Source organism: Vanessa atalanta, chromosome 20 (genome assembly GCF_905147765.1).
Source record: "Vanessa atalanta chromosome 20, ilVanAtal1.2, whole genome shotgun sequence".
NCBI lineage: Eukaryota > Metazoa > Arthropoda > Insecta > Lepidoptera > Nymphalidae > Vanessa > Vanessa atalanta.
In genome coordinates, this window is record NC_061890.1 from 6,895,113 (window position 1) to 6,916,731 (window position 21,619).

Genomic DNA, 21,619 nt, shown 5'->3' on the forward strand with positions numbered 1-21,619 from the left:
TAATATTTTTATGATTCATTCTATTTCATACAATCCAATCATTCCAATCTCTACATTTACCTCGCGTTTGAATCGTTCACCGTTCAGTTAACGTTACCGGTAACTCATTCATATTCAGTCGTTGGTTAATTGTTCGGTGGGAAGGTGCATCGCATATCATAGTCGTTAAATAGCGACAAGTGCGGAAAATAAACATGTCTAATAAGAGGCAAAATTTTAAAAATCCCTTTTCGAGGCCATGGATGACTGAAACTGGTGCGGCAGCAGCAGCCGCAGGTCCAGGGTCAGTCGGACTGAAAGGAGTTGTTGCCGGCGGTATTACTGGTGGCATTGAAATTTGTATTACATTCCCCACCGAATATGTGAAAACACAACTCCAATTAGACGAAAAAGGTCAGTGTACTTCTTAAATGAAATGTTAAAACTATCACTCTACAACCATAATAATATTATTATAATTTATGTGAAATACTTGAAGTTGACCTTCGTCTAAATTAGTTGGTTAATTAATTTAAAAAATAATGTATGTTTTATATTATATATTGCGTCATTCAGCGTTGTTGGAACGAAGTATTTATTGAGAACATTTTAATTGATGAAACAAAGTCTTGTTATGAAAATATATTTTCCAATTAGAATCATGTTGCACGGGTATCATTTTCGAGGTTACGATACTAACATGAATATCAAGTAATCTTCCGTAATATTTGTTTGTCTTCTTTAACCATTGTAATGGACTTTGTACGATTACAATATTTTTTTTCATCGATAAATTGACAGCTGTGGAAATAACATTCGTAGCTTCTAATTTACTTAAATAGTTTACTGGTATATATTATTTTATACTTTAACTTTAATGTTAATATAAAAAAAACATACTTTATAATCGTAAAAATATACATTTTGATTAATGAACCTGTAAAATAATTAAACCCGAGAAATGAGGTTCAATGCTTTTAATTACCAAGTGAAATATATAATTATAGAATATTCTTATTTAATTTATCGATTTTTTAATTCCAATTGCATCAGTACAGCTAAAAAATGACATTAAAAGCTAAGCCTTTTCCAAAATAATCATTTCCTATAAGGAACTCCATATTTAAATTGTTATAACTTTAAATTAAAACAAAACAGTAGAATACTGTTTAATTTGCATTACATAAGGTGGTACCTATTAAAGCAGGCTAGCATTCTATAGCAGTTCTAATTTTAAAATAATTTAAATTTTCAAATTTAAAGGATAAATGTCAAAACATTGATACAAAATCAAACAAACAAGTCTTATAAATACTATTCAAATTTCTTGTCTTTTATTACAATAATAAATAATTGAATAATAATAATTATAATAATGACCTCGTACTCCAAACAGAATTAATGATTATGAATTAAAATTGAGGTCAAATTGCTTATGTAATGTAATGATTGCTGCATATTAAAATACAGATAATATTAATTAATTATAAGGAATGAAAAGTACATTGCTTTTCCTTAAAATTGGTTGTTTGAAACAAAAAGTATTTTATATAAATAATATAAAACTAATTCGCTTCCCGCTGTCTGAAGCTTATCTTTACAACAATGGATTTTAATCATCAATAAACAGAGTAATTCTAGCGGAAGGTTTATATATGTATTATACGTGCATATAATAGTAGAGACAAGCCCCCTAATTCAACTTTCCTAGCAGGAAAAAAATATATTTTGGTTCTAAAGGTTGTAACCGTATGAAGCCGGAAGGAGTAACTAGTACTATATTATAAATATATTAATTGTTAATCAATGCTGCTGATTCTTTTTGTATATTTATCGCAATATACGATATCATTGTCGTTGGTAAACTTATTATTATTTTCAACTAATTTTAGGTATTAAGATATAAATGCAGAATAACATTGGCGACCAGATTTTCTTACGAGGTTTTTCTTCAACGCCGAGCACGAGATAAAATCAAACTAAATACAAAAACATACAGAAGCTCATACCCAGATTTGATCGTGTCGCTGAAAGGCCTATTTATGGTACAAAAATAATATAAGTCATTGTTGATTTAAAAGAAATAAATAAATTTTATTACTTAGAATAAAGTACTTTACGAACTATGATTTTAGCTATTACATGAGATTCCTAGTGTATTTTAAAGAGAAATAATTTACCAAATATATTTAATAAAAAATAAGACCTTCGCTTTGTTAGCAACTACACGATAATTATCGTAAAACGATTGTTATCCGATCAATGTACGATTGCGTTCGTAGCTCTATCGTATCTGGTATATTTATTTATATTTAAAAAGTTAAGGATTGTAATTAGTTCTTAATTCAAAAGGAATGTATTTAGATGTTAAAATACTTATGTTGCTTAGTGGAAGGCCTTTCACCCACTCATCAAATATTCTATCGCCAAACAGAAACCCTTAGTATTGCTTTGTTATGGATTGGATGATGAAGAATGAGCGAGCCAATGTAACAACAGGCACAAGGGATATAACATTTTAACTTCCAAGGTTGGTGATGTATTGGAGATTGGTTAATAGTTCTTACAGCGCCAACGTCTATGGGCGGAGGTGACTTGCCATTGCCAAGCGGAAGACAACGATACGCTGTCTGGCGGTAGAATACATGATAAAAGAGTGGTACCTACCCGGACGGGTTTGTACAAAAGCCTACCAAGAAGTTAGCTTTCCTTTCTGTACTTGTCACCTTTGTGTTACTTTCGACGCATGCATGTTTAAACGCGATGTTTTCGTTTACTGGCCCAATGTTTTTGTTTACATATTGTAAACATAAATCTTCTAAAACTGAGGTTAACGGGTTCAGTACCGGAAGCACTGAGATTTCTTATGCTTAATTTTTTTTTATTATGTATCTTGTGCTCCCGCATTTGTAATTCCACACGTCATTACCAGCACTTTAATATTGTTACTGTACTATAATAAATTATCTGCATTAGATTAACTACATTTAAATGTATTTAATTTTTTTTTTATGTTCGATACAACATGATATGGCATTACAACATTCAGCCTTGAATTTTTGTTTTATATATTTCTAATATTGATATAGCGACGCATCAGATAAAATCAGATAATCCGATATCACAACTTGCTTTATCAAACACTCACAATTTTATTTAAGTAAACAGTTATGAAATAATTTATAACAATATAGCAATAATTTTGATATAACAACATAAAAAGGTTCACTATGAGAATATCTAAATGGGACCAAAATACCTTTAAAAACAGTTTAACCAAATTAAAAACACAATTTACTTATAATATATACTTACGTATAATTCGCGATTCAATTACAGGACAGGACAGGTAGAATAAAATTATTATAAAAAAAAAAGTGTGTAAGGAATATTTGCAGATGAGGTAGGCTTAGGCAGATTGATTCAACGAACTTAATAGGCATATTTTATAATTTACAAGATGAAAGATGAAATGATTTTTTGAAAAATATCTAACCCTGACCTTCGACCATAGCTTGCTATATAAAAACTTAGATCTAGATTCACCTTAACGGCGCAAGTCTCGTTGCATTGACTTTTCGTCTCGGAACCCTAAATAAATCTACCGGTTTTTATTATTATTTTAAGAATTAAGGACAACAGAGGTATACCGTATATTTTATTAATAAGCTGGGGTATTGTGTAAAAATATCAACTTGAATATGAAGTACTAATTTGTTTTTAAATCGTGATACATATATGTATATCTATTGGGTTACACGACGCGCTCACTAGAATCTCAGTTGATTGGGATATGGGATGTATGGGATTAATATTTATGATGCGTGATTTTTGTGACAACAGTTATCGTCCTACCATAATGAATTTTACGCCTTAATATTCGTCATTAATAATCCATTTGGTAATTTTTGTGCTCATCGCGTTCAGACAGACAGACATGGCGGTGGAGTTTGTTATATAACATCTCAAGTGTTAAAATATGTAATAAATTTTGATAGTAACAAAATAAATCTATACTAGTATTATTATTATTGTTTTACAGGCGAAGAGTTTGGTTGAATTCACTTATCTCAGGAACTATTCCAATTTTAAAACCTCTTTCAGTGTTAGATAGCCCATTTATAGATAGGCTACGATCACGATCACATTTTAAAATATTTATCAACAATATATTATCACTAAAACGTAAGAAGTATTATGTATACGAATTCATAAAATTTGTTGTTCTAAAAAAAGCTTCGATAGCCGACTTCATTTCTAAAACGATCTCGTTGGAGTTTAAAATCTTCGATATATTTATATTTGACGTCATTTCGTGCATTTAAATCCAGACGATTCAAATCTGTGATGTAATGTATACTCGTAAATTTATTTAAACAAAAGTTATTCACGCCTTTTCTTTACCCCGTTTAACGAGATAATTAAGTACGCCAAGAAAATCTTATTCAATTATTTCATTCAACATAAAAGCATTACTAGACACTTTTTTATTGATTGTCAAAATTCAACTACCAGTTTGGAAAGAAACACCTCTCAGCTGAGACGAACTAACAAAACTCAGCGGCCTGGAGCCATCGATTCATTCCCAAGGCGTGCTATATATACCAATATTAGAATTGCGAAAGAAACTCTGTCTGTCTGTTGCTCTATCACGGCCAAACCAGACAACCGAATTCGATGAATTTAAGTATGAAGCAAGCTTGAGCTCAAAGGAAAGACGGGCTATCTTTTTACGCACGCACACACCTGATAAAAAAAATCCTGAAGTGCAAACAAAGCCACGTGCGACAACTAGTCACTTATAAACTCGCCAATGTTATAATAACCATTAGCACACAAAATTTATTTGACAGTTTTTTTTGACGTTTACTGGGATTCTGTTGTAAGAGCGTATACATTGTCCCATAACACAATTGTTAACCCTGTGTAGTTGAATCACAGTAATAACAAGTTTGTTTGTTACTTACATTGATAATGGACATCATAATTTCTAGAAACTTCGTTTATATTTTCTAGTAAATATTGGGAAGCGACAATCAATACTTTTAATTCCGTAAATTTACTTCGACCATAAAACAATTTTAAAATATCAGTTATTCAAATAAACTATTAAAAGTACTTTTGCATCGTGAAGCATTACCGACATTTCGAAATATTGATTTATTCGATTAGAACACCAGTTCGAAACTCATAGATTGTGAACTGTGACGATTGCCTTCTATATAAAGTGTATATTCACATAGATTTAAATATGGATGGATTGATACAACATGCCTTTCGTTATCACATGCATTACACACATACACACACACACACACACATCTTACGTTTGCCATACGACGCTCCAGTATTAGTTTATATGTGACACAGTTATAGTCTACAAAGTATTCCATCGCATCGAAGAGGAAAAAAGGAGATTTCCTCACTATATTTTCCTTCACATGGGCCTTACCACGTCTTCTATCTAGTAATCCATCTCAAATCATTTTATTATTTATTATTTGCCTTTTTTACATTTCAGAGCGAGTAAACATACATTCATATCTCGCATACAAAATTTAGATAACGAATCAAATATTTATAGTTTTTTTTCTGATACCGTTGTATACATTCTGATAAATGAAGAGATCTGGTAACAAAATTCCATGGTTTGTAGATTTTAAACTAGTTATCGCCTGTGACTTTGCTCGCTTCGCGTTTTAGGAATGGTAGACAGGTATCAGGAATAAATAAGTAGCGTATGTTCTTCATTGGAGTTCAAGGTTGCTTCATACCAATGTTCAGTGATTTGGGCGTGAAAGAGCAACAGACAGACAGAGTTACTTTCATATTTATAATAACGAATAGATGATGAACTGATTCGTATACAATACCCGTGACTCGGCCACTAATCAAAGTACTTGACCTACAATTTCAACGAGGACGTTATAAAAATATACAATTCATATATGTAGATACATACGTAATACTGGTAGATATAAATCGAATTCGGCCAGTTACCATGAAAAAATTCCATCAGTATTTTGTCTCATAACCTTGGGAGGCTTGGAACTGAAAATTCACAGGAATTTCTAAGTTAAGATACTTAACCGAAGGTAGTGATTCAAAATGTTAACTCGGGTTGTAAATTAAAAAAGTAGCCTATGTCCTTCCCTGGAACTCAAACTATATCCATACGAAATTTAATCTAAATAGGTTCAGCAGTTTAAGCGTGTAGAGCTAAAAGAGTTTCTTTCGCATTTACATTGTTAGAAAAGATTTGCGATTATTCATCGTGAATTCTATAGTCAAATTATTCATCGGCTGTGAAAGAAACCTTCAAGTGTCGCATGTTTATGTGTAAGTTCTAAACAGTGATATATTTCAAATTGTCTATTGTTTTGCTCGCTAGTCAATTTTCCGAAACTACGCATGTTCTTCGCTACTACCAATTGCAATTTTAACTCACAAATTTACTTGAAATTGTCTCAATTATCAATATCGTGATGATGATCATGATTCAATAGCGTGAGGCAATTTATTCATTGCTTAGGTGTTCTACCCCCTTTCCAATAATATCACTTGGTTAGGGCTTTAGGCTAGCCCGCCTGGGTAGTGGATGGTCATCATCATTATCATCAGCCCGCATTCGTCTACTGAACATAGGCCTCTCCAAATGCACGCCACTGTGGTCTTTCTTCTTTCGCCTGCCCAGCATGGCGATTATGGGCAATACCTCCAAATGGATGGTCACTCAGCATATATTCTACCCCCAAACAGCAATACTTAGTACTGTTGTGTACTAAAAGTAGCGAACCAGTGTAACTACAGACACAAGGGATATCTTAGTTCCCAAGGTTGCTGGAGCTTTGGCAATGTAAGGAATGGTGAAAATTCCATACGACGCCAATGTCTAAGGGCCATCATTTCGGAATGGTAACAGTAGGTATAGTCTGCGGAATACATCCGACATAGAACACTTAGTTTCTCTTAATCGCCATTTAAATTACATACGTATAACTTAACACATTTTATTATCTATATTATTGATTGATGGTTTTAATATACTTTTGAAATGTCCAATTGGCAAAACCAAAGCTATTGTACGTGTGATATAGAGCAGTGAGTATACAAACGAAGAAAGAAAAGAAAGATTTCAACCTTTATCTATTTGTATCGATTTGATACTTAGCAAATATATTATGTAATTCGGATGACAGTACAATCTGTTGACATAACTCATCAATGTTTATGGTTACTATGTATTCAAGAGTACTATATTTACTTGGTGGTAGGTCTTTGTGCAAGTTTCTGGATAGGTACAATGCACTGATCAGATATTCTATCGCCAATCAGCATAATTAGTATAATTGTGTTCCGGTTTGAAGGGTGAGTGAGCCAATTTAACTACAGGCACAAGGTATATCATTATAGTTCCCAAGGTTGGTGGCGCATTGGTGTGACGTAAGGAATGGTCATTATTTCTTACAGCGTCAATGTTTATGGGCGGTGGCGACCACTTACCATCATAAAAAAAGAAATGTTTCATTTTGCATACGGATTTTATGCGACGCTATAAAAATGAACCGTTACACCACATACATTTGATATGCTATTGTAAACAGCCCTTACCTTCCATTATATGTCTCATAGTAACCTAAATTGGTAAATATAGTCGATTTCAATGGCATAAATATAAACAAACAACTTTGACCTTAAATTGATATAACATTAGTGATCGAGATTTATAATATTATGTCTCAATGGATTCGTGAAAAAATGGCGTCTTGAATGTCGGCGTTATTATAGGAACTTTGGAATTAAAATTATTGCAATATAAGTACCTAAGTGGAATAATTTTGCAAATGCAATGTGTGTTATAATAATCAAGCTATTAACATATCGCCTGGAATATGTTAACCTGAACCTAAAGTTTTTAGACTTTACTGCTCTCGGCATTTATTAATTTAATGGCGGTATGTCCACTTACTATCAAGTAGCCCATATGATCGTCCGACTACCTGTATAAAAAAAGCCATTGGAATATATTACACAATATTTCTTAAAATATTAATCGAAAGTGATTCAAATTCTATAATGGGGAGTGTACATCTGACCTTTTGATACTATGTTTATATCATGGAAAATATTGAATTTCAGGTGGTACAAAGAAATATACAGGTATCGTTGACTGCGTTCAGAAGACCGTCAAAGGCCATGGCTTCCTCGGTCTGTACAGAGGACTCAGTGTCCTTTTATACGGCTCAATACCCAAATCTGCAGTACGGTAAGTTGAATAACATTAAAAATATACAAAATATCATTTCATACCTTCATCATCCTCCTGCCCTTACGCTAATTTTATTCGGGGTCGGCCCTTCATGTCTTTTTCTTCCATGCTTCTCTGTCTGACGTCATCTCACAAGTAACATTCTTTCCAGTCATATCGTTTTTCACACAATCCATCCATCGTTTCTTTGGTTGTCCCCTACCTCTGTATCCATCCACGTCCATGCTCAAGACCTTCCTCACAACATGGTACTCATTCCTCCGCATAACATGCCATCCCACGACAGCCGGTTTCCATATAGCTTCTCGGTTACCGGTGCCACTTATTCATTATAGTTATTATTATTAACAATCATTGCATACCTTATGTTCTTGAAAACAGTCCACTCCTAAGTGTAATTCGTTAAAATTAGTTAATCTATACAAATATTTAAAAAAGTAAACGTTGGAACCGATGATCCAATTCTAAATTGTCTTTGACTTAAAGCTACATAATTCCTATGTGCTATATATAAATGATATAAATTATATTATATTTATATCATGTATTTTAGCTGAGCTATCTCAATTTTTATCTTACACGACGGATAAAACTGCATATTTATAGAAGATATAATCAATTCCAAATTATGTGCAACATAAAAATCCTACACTTGAAACTTCGATCGTTCTTTAAGATAAAAAGTGTTTAAATATCTTCCACGTTGCTCAAATGTCTAGCTTATCAGATCCCGAGCTCCCGGATGTCCTGGATCAGCTTAATTTAAACTTGTTAGATTTCCTGTGAAGAAAGTCATTAGCAACCCGGAGTTTGGAAGTTGGTAGTTCTTATATTTCCGCTGAAAGCATTCAGTTCCGAACCCTTAGTGTCAGATTGCCGACCATTCGACTATAAGATTGACAAAATAGAGCATGCACCTGTTTTTACGCGCACACTTGAGTATTATTGTATAACCTGCACAGATGCAAAGTCAATTAAATTTAATTCATTCAATTTAACATGCTCGTATTATAATCAAAATTATTCTATTACGTAATCAACCTCCTTACTTAATTTCCTGTAATAACATATATATATTCACAATTATATCACACGATTATGTAAAACAAATAAATAGTCACGGATGACTTTCATGAGAGGTTACCATGTTTCAGTCGTTAGGTGATAACTACAGTTCAATGTGTCGCTGTCTATACTGATAGCATTCAATGACATTCCGGACGTTCATTAGCCTAGATAATCAATGTATTTAATAAGTATTGAATATTTAAAAATCGAACAAGATTCATGGAAGTCAATAATGAATGATGCGCTATTCTGTATAACTCACTTCGGATGTCAGTCGTGACATATTGAAAATGGTATTACGGTGATAAATGTTTTTAAGTAGTCAATGTCATAGTCTGACATTTCTCGATCGTGTTTTACGGTTAGATGAGAATATTTCTTTCTAGTTACCTTAATTGGTTCACTTTTAGACAAAGATGTAATCCCTCATGGGGCCATGGTCTTCATTTCCACTGTACTCGAATTCGAGGTGGTGGATCAAATGTGGTAGAACTTGATATATCAGTATCCCCGCGATGTATTTATTATCGCCGAACAATTAATGCCTTAATGTTGGAAAGAAAAACATTTTAAAACCGACAAATATTTGTACCTAAAAAAGCTGATATTCATATGGTATATAGATATGTTTGTATATAAGGACTTACAACCCGCACCGACTTCGTACGGGTGCACTTTATACGATACGGGTGTACACTGTACAGTGTACTCAGAAATAATATAGTTTTCTACCAGTGATTTTTTTTAGATTTGATTTTAATTCCGAAGATTACTCCCTATATACAAATCTTTACCACCTTATAATACATATTATTATAGATACACAGGAGCTAGTTGTATCATTAAAGAGCTTTTAAGATAGCACAGAAATTTATTCTCTGGCAGAGTTAAAAATAATTGCGGTATTTTAAACGCATACCTTGCCCCAGTTACATATAAGTTTATCAATAGAAAAAAATGACGTCCAATCACAAAGTCGCGAGCCCAGCACGTAACTCATAACATAAATAACGGAGAAACGCTCAAAAATGCTTCAAAAATATATATGTATAAACGCAAGAAGGCACAATAGGCTATATGACTGGTTTTAAAATCTATTTTATATTATTTAGTAGAGGTTAAGGAACCCAGTAAAATTAGTTTTTTTTTTAATTCTAGTACATATTTGCTGAAAAATATAAAATTAAAAATACCATAATTAAATAGCGCGCGGAAACGCTACTTTGACAATATGGCGCTGCAATGGGGTCGGTGACGTCACTTGCCTATATTGTAATCTATGGCACATATTATAATCCACATAAAGTAGGCAAACGACGTTAACAAGCAAGTGACGTCATCATAAGCCTGACCAATCAGGAGCGGTTTGTGTCACGTGACAAAAGTTTAAAAAAATGTATTTTTATTCATGAATAAAGTAATTATTATTTAAACTCATAATATATACTGATTACAATAATTGACACTTTATTTTTCGCATTAGCCTATTTAAATGGCTTCTTAAATCAATACACGAACACCAGAACTGGAACTTTCGGCGCAACACAAAAATAAATTGTTATGTAAATATAAATTACAACATGCTTGTACGCTACGTTAACGAATGTTTGGTTTAACCCAGTTTAAGGAAAATTTACATAAGTAAATCATATTTACCTTATTTGTTAATAGATGAAATGATTTGTCTCAATGTTATAACATCAAAAAATACTTGATTAAGAATTGTATTTACATAATAATTTATTGTTTTGTTTTGAATTTCAGAGTGGAATAATAAAAAGTTTAAACTAAGTTTTAATTTGACTAAGTAAATTGTGGTTTCGGTTGACAAAATCGTATTGCGTTTGGATACTAATGATAATAAAATAAACGTTTTATTCCTTAAAATCAAAATGCAATGTATTTCGACGCTTGATTCGTAAGGGATTTATATAGAAATAATAAGACGGAGAAAGGATATTTAATATACGTAGTAGCGACACTAGCAAAGTTAAATACAGAGCCGATTCCAAAATCAATTGAATTAATGAAGTACTCAGAGTATCCTTACGTGTATAATGTTTTTGATAATTTATTAAAATATAGTTAAAACTTTTTTTAGATTCGGAGTATTCGAGCAAGCAAAACTTTACATGGTAACAGAGAATGGTACGTTATCAACGACTGGCAAACTGGCGTGCGGTTTGGCTGCTGGTGTGGCTGAAGCGATCTTCGCTGTCACACCTATGGAAACTGTTAAAGTGAAGTTCATCAATGACATGAGAATGGAGAAGCCCAGGTTTAAAGGGTTCTTCCATGGTGTTAGAACTATCGTTAGGGAAGAAGGTAAGTTCTGAATATCTTATAAATTACAAATTTACCACATTTAAAGTTTATATGGAAGTGTGCTGAGAGTTAATGTTTTTATACAAAAAATCATTAATTTTATGATTGAATCAAAATTATCTACATTATTGATTTAAGATATACATAATGTGGTTGTTACGATATAGTGCATTACTGCAAGTATTCCTACATCGTCACAACATACCGAAGGTAATCTCGAACTCAAGGCTTTAAAAAAGCAGGACAACCTATATCCAAAAAAAATCCAATATATATAGGGTTACCCTTAAGTAATGTACTGTTAGACAATACTAAAATAAAGAAAATATTTATACGAATCAAGGATTATCAATATCCGGTAGATTAGACTTTATTGCATTCATTTTCGAAAATAATAAGTTTCATTATCAGCAACATGTATATCTTCCGTATGTTTATTTTTTTGTTTGCGCAACTTTGTCTTCCTGTTAAGGGCCACAAATTAAAATTTCACGGATGTTTTATAATGAATCACATTACATAAAAATAAAATATGTAATAATAATGATGTGACCGTCATTTAGATTATTTCAAACATTAGGTAAAGTAAACACTACGTTGAAATTTAAAACGAAACTATTAGTTGTAAGTCAATTCTGCATGAATGATGATGCATTGTTTACATCGTCATCATTAATTTGTTTTATGTCAACATTAAGAAATAATGAAGCAGCTTTTACTTAGAAAGGGAGACCATATGTATATAAAAAAAATTGGTAAGGCCCAAAAGTTGATCCTTGTGGTACACCCAGTCTTGATATAGATCCAGAAGACTATTCCATTCATTCATTATAAAGCATTGGTATGAAGTGCTTTAACCTCAACACAAAGCGTGTCGTGCTCTAAAGAATCAAATGCCTTCGATAAATTACAGAATACGTCAATTGTATAACATAAAAGTTGGCAGTATTTTGGAAACAATATTACAATTGTGTGCCTTAATGACTTAAATAAAAAACTATATATATATATATATATATATATATATATATCTTTCCTTGTTAATTTTCGATATATTTTTTCATAAATGTTAATTCCAGGTATCGGTGGTGTTTACAAGGGCGTAACAGCCACTATTATGAAGCAGGGCAGCAATCAAGCTATAAGATTCTTCGTAATGGAATCTCTCAGAGACTGGTACAAGGGCGGGGACAGAGACAAACCAGTTCCAAAATACATCGTTGGTTTATTCGGTGGTGTTGCAGGTTAGACTAATATCCATTATAAACAAAGTTTTATCAAATTTATACGACCTTAACACCTTAATCCAATTCATCATCATCTAGTTTTCCTTATTCCAATGTTGGGTATAGGACCACCCACAAGCCACCCGCTTCGGTTCTGCGTCCAACTGGTTCAGATTTGATCTTCGACTTTGACAATAACATCGATCTTACATATCACATGATTAATCCATATTTGGTATTGCCATTTTAAACTGTATCATCCACACACTAAATATCAATTACACCAAATAGTGCTTGAGAGACTTTACATTTTAAACGCATGCTACTTGGTGGCCTACCGTAACCTTTTGTGCAAGCCTGGTTAGGTACCATCACTCACCATATATTATACCGTCAAACAGCGACACAAGTAGCATAACATCTTGGTTCCCAAAGTTGGTGGTGCATTGCGCAAGGATCGATTTACATTTCTTATTATTTTTATTTTTAATTTTAAGAAGATTCATTAAATCCGACTTACAGATGCACCTATTTATTTTCTACTTTACAAATCGACCCATTCAAATTATTAATATTATTACAATGTAAAAAAAAGTATTATGGTCATGTATGTTACTGGGATTAGAGATAAATGCAAACGCGTTATTATTAATATTTTTTTCACCTTTCTGTGCGAAGCCGCTTTGGTCATTATTATCATCCTCCTGCCCTTATCCCAATTTTACTTGGGGTCGGCGCAGCATGTCTTCTTCTTCCATACTTCTCTGTCAGACGTCATCTCACAAGTAACATTCTTTCTAACCATATCGTCTTTCACACAATCCATCCATCGTTTCTTGGGTCGTCCCCTACCTCTATATCCATCCACATCCATACTCAAAACCTTTCTCACAACATGGTCCTCATTCCTCCGCATAACATGCCCATACCAAGACAATACATACGCTTTGGTCATTATTAATATTAATAAAATACATATTAACTAAAAAAGTTGTTTTAATTTATTTACAGGTGCAGCATCCGTCTTCGGTAACACTCCAATTGATGTAGTCAAAACTCGAATGCAAGGTCTCGAAGCTAAGAAATACAAGAGCACGTGGGATTGCTTTATAAAGACCTGGAAACACGAGGGTCCACTCGCTTTCTACAAAGGTACCGTGCCACGTCTCAGTAGAGTAGTGTTCGATGTCGCGATCACGTTCACTATATACGACAGTATCATGGACGTATTCAATTATGTATGGAAGTAGTGTAAACGGGTCAAAATGTTGCCATTTTATAAATTACCACTAATGTAAACGGGATACAGATTTCATGAACGTTATTATTAGAATTTTTAAATATGAATAGATTTTTGTTATCGCAGGTCGAATGTATATCTGAATTTTTGAAAGTATTTTGTTTTTATTACATGTGATTTCGTAAATAATTGAAGAGTTTATTTTAAACAATTAGTCATACTTTGATTATGGTGATAATCTTTGTTTTTTTTTTTTGTTTGCTTTCATAAACAGACACTTATTTTATATATTGACTACTATATATTTTTATAATAAGACGTGAAAAAGATATAGTATAAGTACTAATGTTACCCACTCTATATGACGTTAATTCAAGTTTTTCGTGAATTTCTTGCAAGTGCTGCCATATTGAATATTGTAATAGACAATTCTAAAAGGATTTAAGTGAAATAGTTACAATATTTGCAACGAATTCATGTCAAACTAGATTAAGTGTATAAAATATGTATGTGTAACTTTTCTATGTAGTATTTGTGAAACATTTTAAATGATGTTAGGATCAGATCAGAAGAATGACATCAAAATTTATATTTTTGTAGAACTTAAAAATATAAGCTATAATTCTATGTCGTTATATTATTTTTATATATTATTATTTTTAGATATGCATTGGAATAATATTTTTAGAATATATTTGTTTTTTCTTACGTGATCATTTTTTCTTGGTTCCAGGGTAGGTAATGTGATTTATATGAGGAATTTATTTTATTTAATTTTTTTTTATGACTGCCTTTATTTTTATAAAACGCATTTAGAGTTGTAGCTACAGTTTAAGCATTATCCATGGGCGTAGCTATTAATTGTCTTTGTGGTTGTGGACGGTACCTTCGTATCGTCGAGCTTAAGATCCTACGAGATTAATACTTCAGTTTTAGGCAATGTTTTGATAGTGACGTATTTTTAATAATGGCATTGTTTGTATGGAAAGCCTTACTCCGAAATATCTGTTAATAGCTACGCTCACGATTTTTTTTTTCAATATTTATCGACACGTCAAATCTAATGTGCCCAAAAATATTTAGTAGAATAAAAACTATTTTTATTCATAATATTTAATCAATTTGAATAATAAAAGGATTTTAAAAATAATTGATTGTCCGCATTTAAAAAGATTTTTCATTGTTTAATATTTTTATTGCTTTCATTTTTTATGGCATATGAAATTATGTACTTTTTTTTTTTAAATTTAATGTATATGTTTCTCACTTATTTCTTTGAAAATAAACGAATTTACTTTGCACTATATATGAATATTTATGCAGCTTTGTATGACGATCTTAGATATTTTTTACATATCATTAAAAAGTCATACTTTTAAACAACCCTTTAACAAAAATGGACAATTTCAGTGTTTTAATTTTATGAAAGTGATTCGTTGATAAAACAGTGTTGTCTATCAATTAATGAGAATTTTATTAAATATTGTTTAATTTAATATTTTACTATTAATTTATGGGATGCTTCGCTATGTTGTCTGTTTTAAACAGATTTATACAAGAGTAAAAATAATAGTATAAGTGTATTACAACTGACACATATATTATATATATTTATTAAATAATAAATTCTGCTTAAAAGCAATATATTTCGTTGTTTCCAAAAATTTATGTTAAACCATTTGTTTATGTTAAATTAAGTTTTGCATTTCTTTAAACATTCTCTCTAACACCTCTCGAGCCTTAGGGAACTCATTGTAATAAACAAAACAAAGATTAATAAAAAACTAACTGACAGTTTCTAAAGCTCTGATCAAAGTTAGATTAGTATCTGACAATCAGCATTTCAGAAATGAATGTATATTAACGATTATTTTGCAATTTTTTTTTTTTATGTAAATGTCTATGTTTTGATTTTATTAATTGAATTAGAGTTCTTGTAAGGACATTCCGAATAATTTTAATTTAGTTATACATACTATTAAAATGTTTTTACTGTTTTTAAATATTGAATGTGTTCAAGTCACATTAATGTTATTTATTTCATGTTTTCATTTCAATAAATTATGGCAAGCAAAATTGTTTTTTTTTTATTTTATACAGTTCAGTGTTATTCACTATCATATACTTACATAGACTTTTCATTTATTCAGAGTCGAATAGTCGGTGTTCATAATTTCTTTGCTGACGCTCCTTCGCGCGTAAACTGTCATTTTCGACATATTTTGACAAAGTTCAATTGTCATAGCGCGTGGATATTATCAATAAATAAACTAAAACTTTGAAAAAATGTATCTTTATTATCACAGAAATACATTATTTTTTTTAACAAATGTATATAGAATTTACAGCAAATAAGCTTAGAATGGATAATATGTATATTTTTCAAAAGCTCGTCCAGGAACACATCTGTGGTTCAAATTGAAGCTTTCCATAATGTTCATTTCTTCTTTATTCAACTCAAAATCGAAGATGTTCAAATTCTCCTCAATTCGTGACTTTGTAAACGACTTCGGGAGGACGGGTATGCCGCGTTGAGTCTAATAAAGTAAAGAAATATAAAAAAATAATTAGAAGAATGTTGAATAAAACTATATTAGTAAAAGACATTTTGCCTTTAATATTATTATTATTTTTATTTAACTATTGAATAAATATAAATATATCAGAAGATGCAGCCCATTTTGGAGAAGGTTGTATCAGTACATGATGTTTTAATATAAAAATCTGTACTTTACATTTGCACCAGCTCTAAATTTGGATTATTCCAAGAAATGCTCATCACATCAGAGCATTTCTTTGAATCTCCTGATGATGAAAATATAAAGTTTTGAAATTGAAAATAGAAAAGTCATTGGCAAGGATTATGATATTAAAGTAAAGAATGAACTTTACCCTCAAAAGGGAGAGAATAAGGCCTTCAGCCCAGCAGTGGCACATTTATACTTTACTTTTACTTTAATTCTTTAAGTCTAAAATGGTCATTGTCGATTTTAACCTGAACATTTAATTTTTAGGTGGTATTTGACCCAGCTGTGTAACCTACTGTGCCTTTGACATTTAGGGTATAACCAATAAATATGCCTCATTGGTTCAATAGTTATTTTATATGGCTGCATATCATCAGGTAGATTTGAATTGTGGCTCAGACTAATAAAAGCTTTTTATCATATTTTAACATCATGATACTTACTAAATATCTTAAAGCAATTTGCGCTCGACTCTTGCCATATTTTTCAGCGATTGCCCCCAATTTTGGATCAGTTTTAATTACATCTTTTCCGATAAACTCTGGTCTGGCTTCAGATATAAGACCTAGTGGAGTATATGCCACTGGAATAATAGACATCTCCTTGCAAAAATCTACTAATTTATGTTGAGTCATTGTTGGATTTATCTGTGAAAATAAATTTAGGAAATAAATTAAGAGTTTCAAAAGATGATTCAAAGAAAAATTATAATCATATCTTTAATCAGGGAAAACAGCCCCTAATTAATAATAAAATACATTGGAGTAGGAAACATATGTCGCCACGGTAAAAAATAAATAGTTTTATTTTAAATTGTTATATATATTACCTCAAACTGATTAACAACCGGTTTGATGTTCGCATGTTTAAGAATCCTCTTCAGTTGCTCCTCGTTGAAATTCGAAACACCTATGGATTTTACAAGTCCAAGATTTACTGCCTCCTCCATACCTTTCCATGTTTCTATGTAATCTATTGCAGTATCTTCACCCTTTGCCTATAAAATAATATTGTTGTTATCTATACTAATACTATAAATGTCAAAGTAAATCCGTGTATCTGTTGCTCTTTTACGTCCAAACCACTGAACTGACTTTGATGAAATTGGTATGAAGCAAACTTGAATCAAGAGGCTTTTTATATCTAAAACCTCTACGATCAACCCCTAAAACGCAAACGAACCCGCGGGCGCCATCTACGTTTTTATATTTTAGATTAAGATTAATTACAAATATTGAATTAAAAGTTCTAATTTTAGTTTAATGCATTTATAAAATTGTTATTAAATGGGTAAAGTAACTGTTTATAATGATAATCTATTTTTTTAATAGTTATATTATATTCTACTAAATAAATTAACTACAAAAGCAAGCTTAATCCATTATCCAAACATTTCCCTTTTAAAAACGATACTTACATCAATTGACACCGGCCAGTGGATTAAGTATAGATCTAAATAATCCAATTTCATTTCTTTCAATGAATTCTTTAGGGCTGGTACTACTTCGCTTTTAGCATGATGATCATTCCAGATCTAAAAATTAATACAATTTTATGAGCTCTTTAAGTGTTTCTAATTTTATTGTAAGCACATCAAATAATGTTTTTTGGACCAAGAACCCACATTGGCACCCATACGGGTAGGTGGACGGGTAAATGAGCCACCTGATGGTAAGTGGTCACCACCCGCCACAGACAATGTAAAGAATAATAACCATTTCATACATTGTCAATGTGCCACCAACCTTGAGAACTAAAGGTATAAGATATTATTCCTTGTGCCTATAGTTATACAAGTTTAGCAAATATAACAACACTGAGTTGAACTTGTTTGGCAGTAGAATATCTGATGAGCGAGTAGTCCATACCCAGACGGGCTTGCACTAAGCCCTATCTCCAAGTAAAGCTGAAAAATAATTTAACAGAGCAGCCTTAGACCAGCAGTGTAATATTCACACACTGTTACTTTGTTATTGTTACTTAGATGTTATGTTCCTTATGCTTTAAGTAAATCTGGCTGAATCCTAACACTTTAAAATAGGGATACATATTTTTACTCTTTACTTTAATGCTCTGTAACAATATTGCAATTGTACAATAATTGCTCATGTAATGAATAACTAGTTTTATAATTATTTATTGTTCACCTTATTTGTTACAAATAAATCTTCCCTCTTAACCAATCCCTCTTTTATTTTCGTTTCAATTGCTTCTCCTACTTCTTGCTCATTTTTATAACAAGATGCAGTGTCTATATGTCTATAACCAAGTTCTATACCCCATTCTACAGCTTGTCTGTACTGGCCAGGTTCTGCTTTGCGCTGTAAGATAGAGTTTAGAATACTCAATTAATGTCTTAATATTTTAAATATTTTGAAGACGTTGGGAACGATGAAGTGTCTCTAAGCTGCATAGAAATTATTTGGGCGAATTTTAAGCCTCTAGATGTTGTTGACTGCTAGCAGTTTTAGTATTGATTTGCAATTATTGTACTTTTATCCATTTTAAATAGATTTGTTTATAAAAAAAATATTTACCGCATATGTACCTAAACCAATAATAGGCATTTCAAATCCATTATTTAATTTAACTTTCGACACTTTTTTAAACATTTTACTAGATTTAAGTAAAAAAATGTTTATTTTGATATATAATTTTTAGGCTTATTTTTTAAATAATGCAAGGCGTTCGAGAAAGTTTCTTCGATATGATTTATAAAATAAATTAAATGGACGCTCCTGTGTTATCTTAACAATTTATTGAAGTGGAAAACGCTTCATTATAAAGCATGAGCGCAATTCTACAATACTACGATAACCTCTAAATAACCTTTCAAATGTCACTCGTAATAAATTAATAATATGAATAGATTTGTAGGTTTATTTTATTCGAGTAAATAATACATGTATGTATATTAAATTAAAATTCTAATCAAAAAAATGATATGAGTTGTGACATTTGTTTTTGTTTGTTTATGTTTACTATTTTCAGTTAAAATTTTTTTGATCATTTGGTACTGAAACTGATTCCAATAATTCGGCACTTGACAATTCTAATATTTATAAATAGTTAATTAAGCAAGACAGTAATGGATAAACTGTTAAGGATTAAATCATTTAAGCAATATATTTAAGTCCGTTTAGTTTTATGTCAAGATTTACCCTTAAGAAAAAAACAACTCAGTATCAGTAGGTCGGGAATAGTGGGGTGAATAGAGTGACATATAATTTATTATTTTCTCTTAATATCTGTGGGCGAGCGAATGAATTCTATAACATAACATGACAATTGACAACTGACAATGACGTTTTCTTGTTGTTTTGATTTACGTGAATGCGGGATTTCTATAATTTGTTAAATTTATAAACAATATATATTTAAAAGTGTTAAATGATTTTCTCATTATTATTAAGTTACATGTGATAACTAATTATGTCTAATTTAGAAATAAAAGACGAGGCGTCGCAGTCAATAGTCAATTTCCTGAAAACTCACGCGCCTAAGTATGAGGGTTATAGTATAGAAACAGAGTTGAAGAAAGATTTCTTACTTGCTAAAAGAAAGAGTAAAGATAAAAAAGGAAAACAGAAGACAAAGAAGTCTAAGATTTTGACACGGAATGAAAAGAAAGCTCTCGGTTTTTATACTATACCGAGGAACAGCATCCAGTATAATGATATGTTAGCTCTAAATAAAGTTTGGTCTGATTATATAAGTCAATTACTTGAACTAAAAGAACAGATTCCGGACTCAAAAAGTAATAACTGGGTTCAGTTTACCCAAAGTTTTTATAGAGCAGATTTTCATGGTGCTATGATGGAAGTAGTACGCTCTAAATGTCCTAGTTATGTTGGTAAAAAAGGAATTTGTGTAATGGACACTAAAAATACTTTTAAAATTGTATCTGAAGATAATATAGTGACTACTATACCTAAGAAGTGTAGTGTTTTTAATTTATTTATAAAAGACATAATAGTATGTGTTTTTGGCAAACTCTTGTGTGCAAGACCAGCTGAACGCTCTAATAAAAAAATTAAAAGCTATTTGCATCCAGATTTATGATTTAATTGTTATTAATAATAACTGTAAATATAAAAATAAATACTTTAAATTGTTTCATTTAATTAATTTATAAATAAAAATGGCATGGTATTATTGACTTCATTTTTAGTTATTTTACTCATCAAGTTTTACCGACTGCAAATAAATACAGGCAGTGCAGGGACCCTTCCATTTGACCATTTGACATTCTCCAAGCTTTGCTATGTGTTTAAAAAATGTATACAATATATAAATAATATAAAACATTTTTTATCATCAAACAGAATAGCCATATTCAAATTATTTTTCCAAAATGTAATTAGGATTTGATGAGAGTAATTGCTAATGAGGTCCTCATGAAAATAATGAAAAATAATTTGACTTTGAATTTAATGGACTGTCAATAAACAACTCTGTCAGAAAATTAAGATTAAAAAAAGTTACGTTTAAGTATGAGGATTAAATTGAAATGAAAAATTTTGATCTAACATTAAACTCACAAATAAGGTTTATTTATTTATTTAATACCTTATTGCACACACAATGAAAGGACATACAAATAAAGAGAACAATTACAACAAAGACAAGAAAATAAGATCGTGCAAAGGCGGTCTTATTGCAAAAGCAATCTCTAAAAGACAACCTTTGGTGAAAGGATTTGCAAAAGCAGAAACAGGAAAGTGCAAAAAATAAAAATAAAATAATATTCAAGATAAAAGAGAAT

General features: G+C 31.1%; 3 protein-coding genes across 3 annotated transcripts; 2 read left to right on the forward strand and 1 right to left on the reverse strand.

Annotated features, from left to right (window-relative positions):
* The first annotated feature begins 122 nt into the window (after nt 1-122).
* LOC125071693 (putative tricarboxylate transport protein, mitochondrial) lies at nt 123-15,240 on the forward strand. The gene is made up of 5 exons (XM_047682032.1): nt 123-393; nt 8,119-8,245; nt 11,418-11,641; nt 12,721-12,885; nt 13,879-15,240. Exons 1-5 carry the CDS (start codon nt 195-197, stop codon nt 14,115-14,117), a joined length of 954 nt encoding a protein of 317 aa, XP_047537988.1. The 5' UTR covers nt 123-194; the 3' UTR covers nt 14,118-15,240.
* A 1,187-nt stretch (nt 15,241-16,427) lies between these two features.
* LOC125071942 (aldo-keto reductase AKR2E4-like) lies at nt 16,428-19,805 on the reverse strand. Its single transcript, XM_047682385.1, has 6 exons — nt 19,392-19,805; nt 19,002-19,175; nt 18,272-18,388; nt 17,684-17,851; nt 17,298-17,501; nt 16,428-16,644 (listed from the first exon to the last, which is right to left on the reverse strand). Exons 1-6 carry the CDS (start codon nt 19,464-19,466, stop codon nt 16,465-16,467), a joined length of 918 nt encoding a protein of 305 aa, XP_047538341.1. The 5' UTR covers nt 19,467-19,805; the 3' UTR covers nt 16,428-16,464.
* Nucleotides 19,806-20,125: 320 nt separating this feature from the next.
* LOC125071943 (ribonuclease P protein subunit p29) lies at nt 20,126-20,938 on the forward strand. The gene has a single exon (XM_047682387.1). It carries the CDS (start codon nt 20,287-20,289, stop codon nt 20,914-20,916), a length of 630 nt encoding a protein of 209 aa, XP_047538343.1. The 5' UTR covers nt 20,126-20,286; the 3' UTR covers nt 20,917-20,938.
* Nucleotides 20,939-21,619: the final 681 nt, after the last annotated feature.

Excerpts from the sequence above, each read along its gene's own strand:
- LOC125071943 (XM_047682387.1), top strand. The coding sequence starts at position 20,287 with ATGTCTAATTTAGAAATAAAAGACGAGGCGTCGCAGTCAATAGTCAAT.
- LOC125071693 (XM_047682032.1), top strand. The coding sequence starts at position 195 with ATGTCTAATAAGAGGCAAAATTTTAAAAATCCCTTTTCGAGGCCATGG. Across the intron at positions 8,246-11,417 it reads ATACCCAAATCTGCAGTACG|ATTCGGAGTATTCGAGCAAG; the intron begins GTAAGTTGAATA and ends AACTTTTTTTAG. Across the intron at positions 12,886-13,878 it reads TTTATTCGGTGGTGTTGCAG|GTGCAGCATCCGTCTTCGGT; the intron begins GTTAGACTAATA and ends ATTTATTTACAG.
- LOC125071942 (XM_047682385.1), bottom strand. The coding sequence starts at position 19,466 with ATGTTTAAAAAAGTGTCGAAAGTTAAATTAAATAATGGATTTGAAATG. Across the intron at positions 19,176-19,391 it reads TTGGTTTAGGTACATATGCG|CGCAAAGCAGAACCTGGCCA; the intron begins GTAAATATTTTT and ends TCTATCTTACAG. Across the intron at positions 16,645-17,297 it reads AAATTGCTTTAAGATATTTA|ACTCAACGCGGCATACCCGT; the intron begins GTAAGTATCATG and ends TTACTTTATTAG.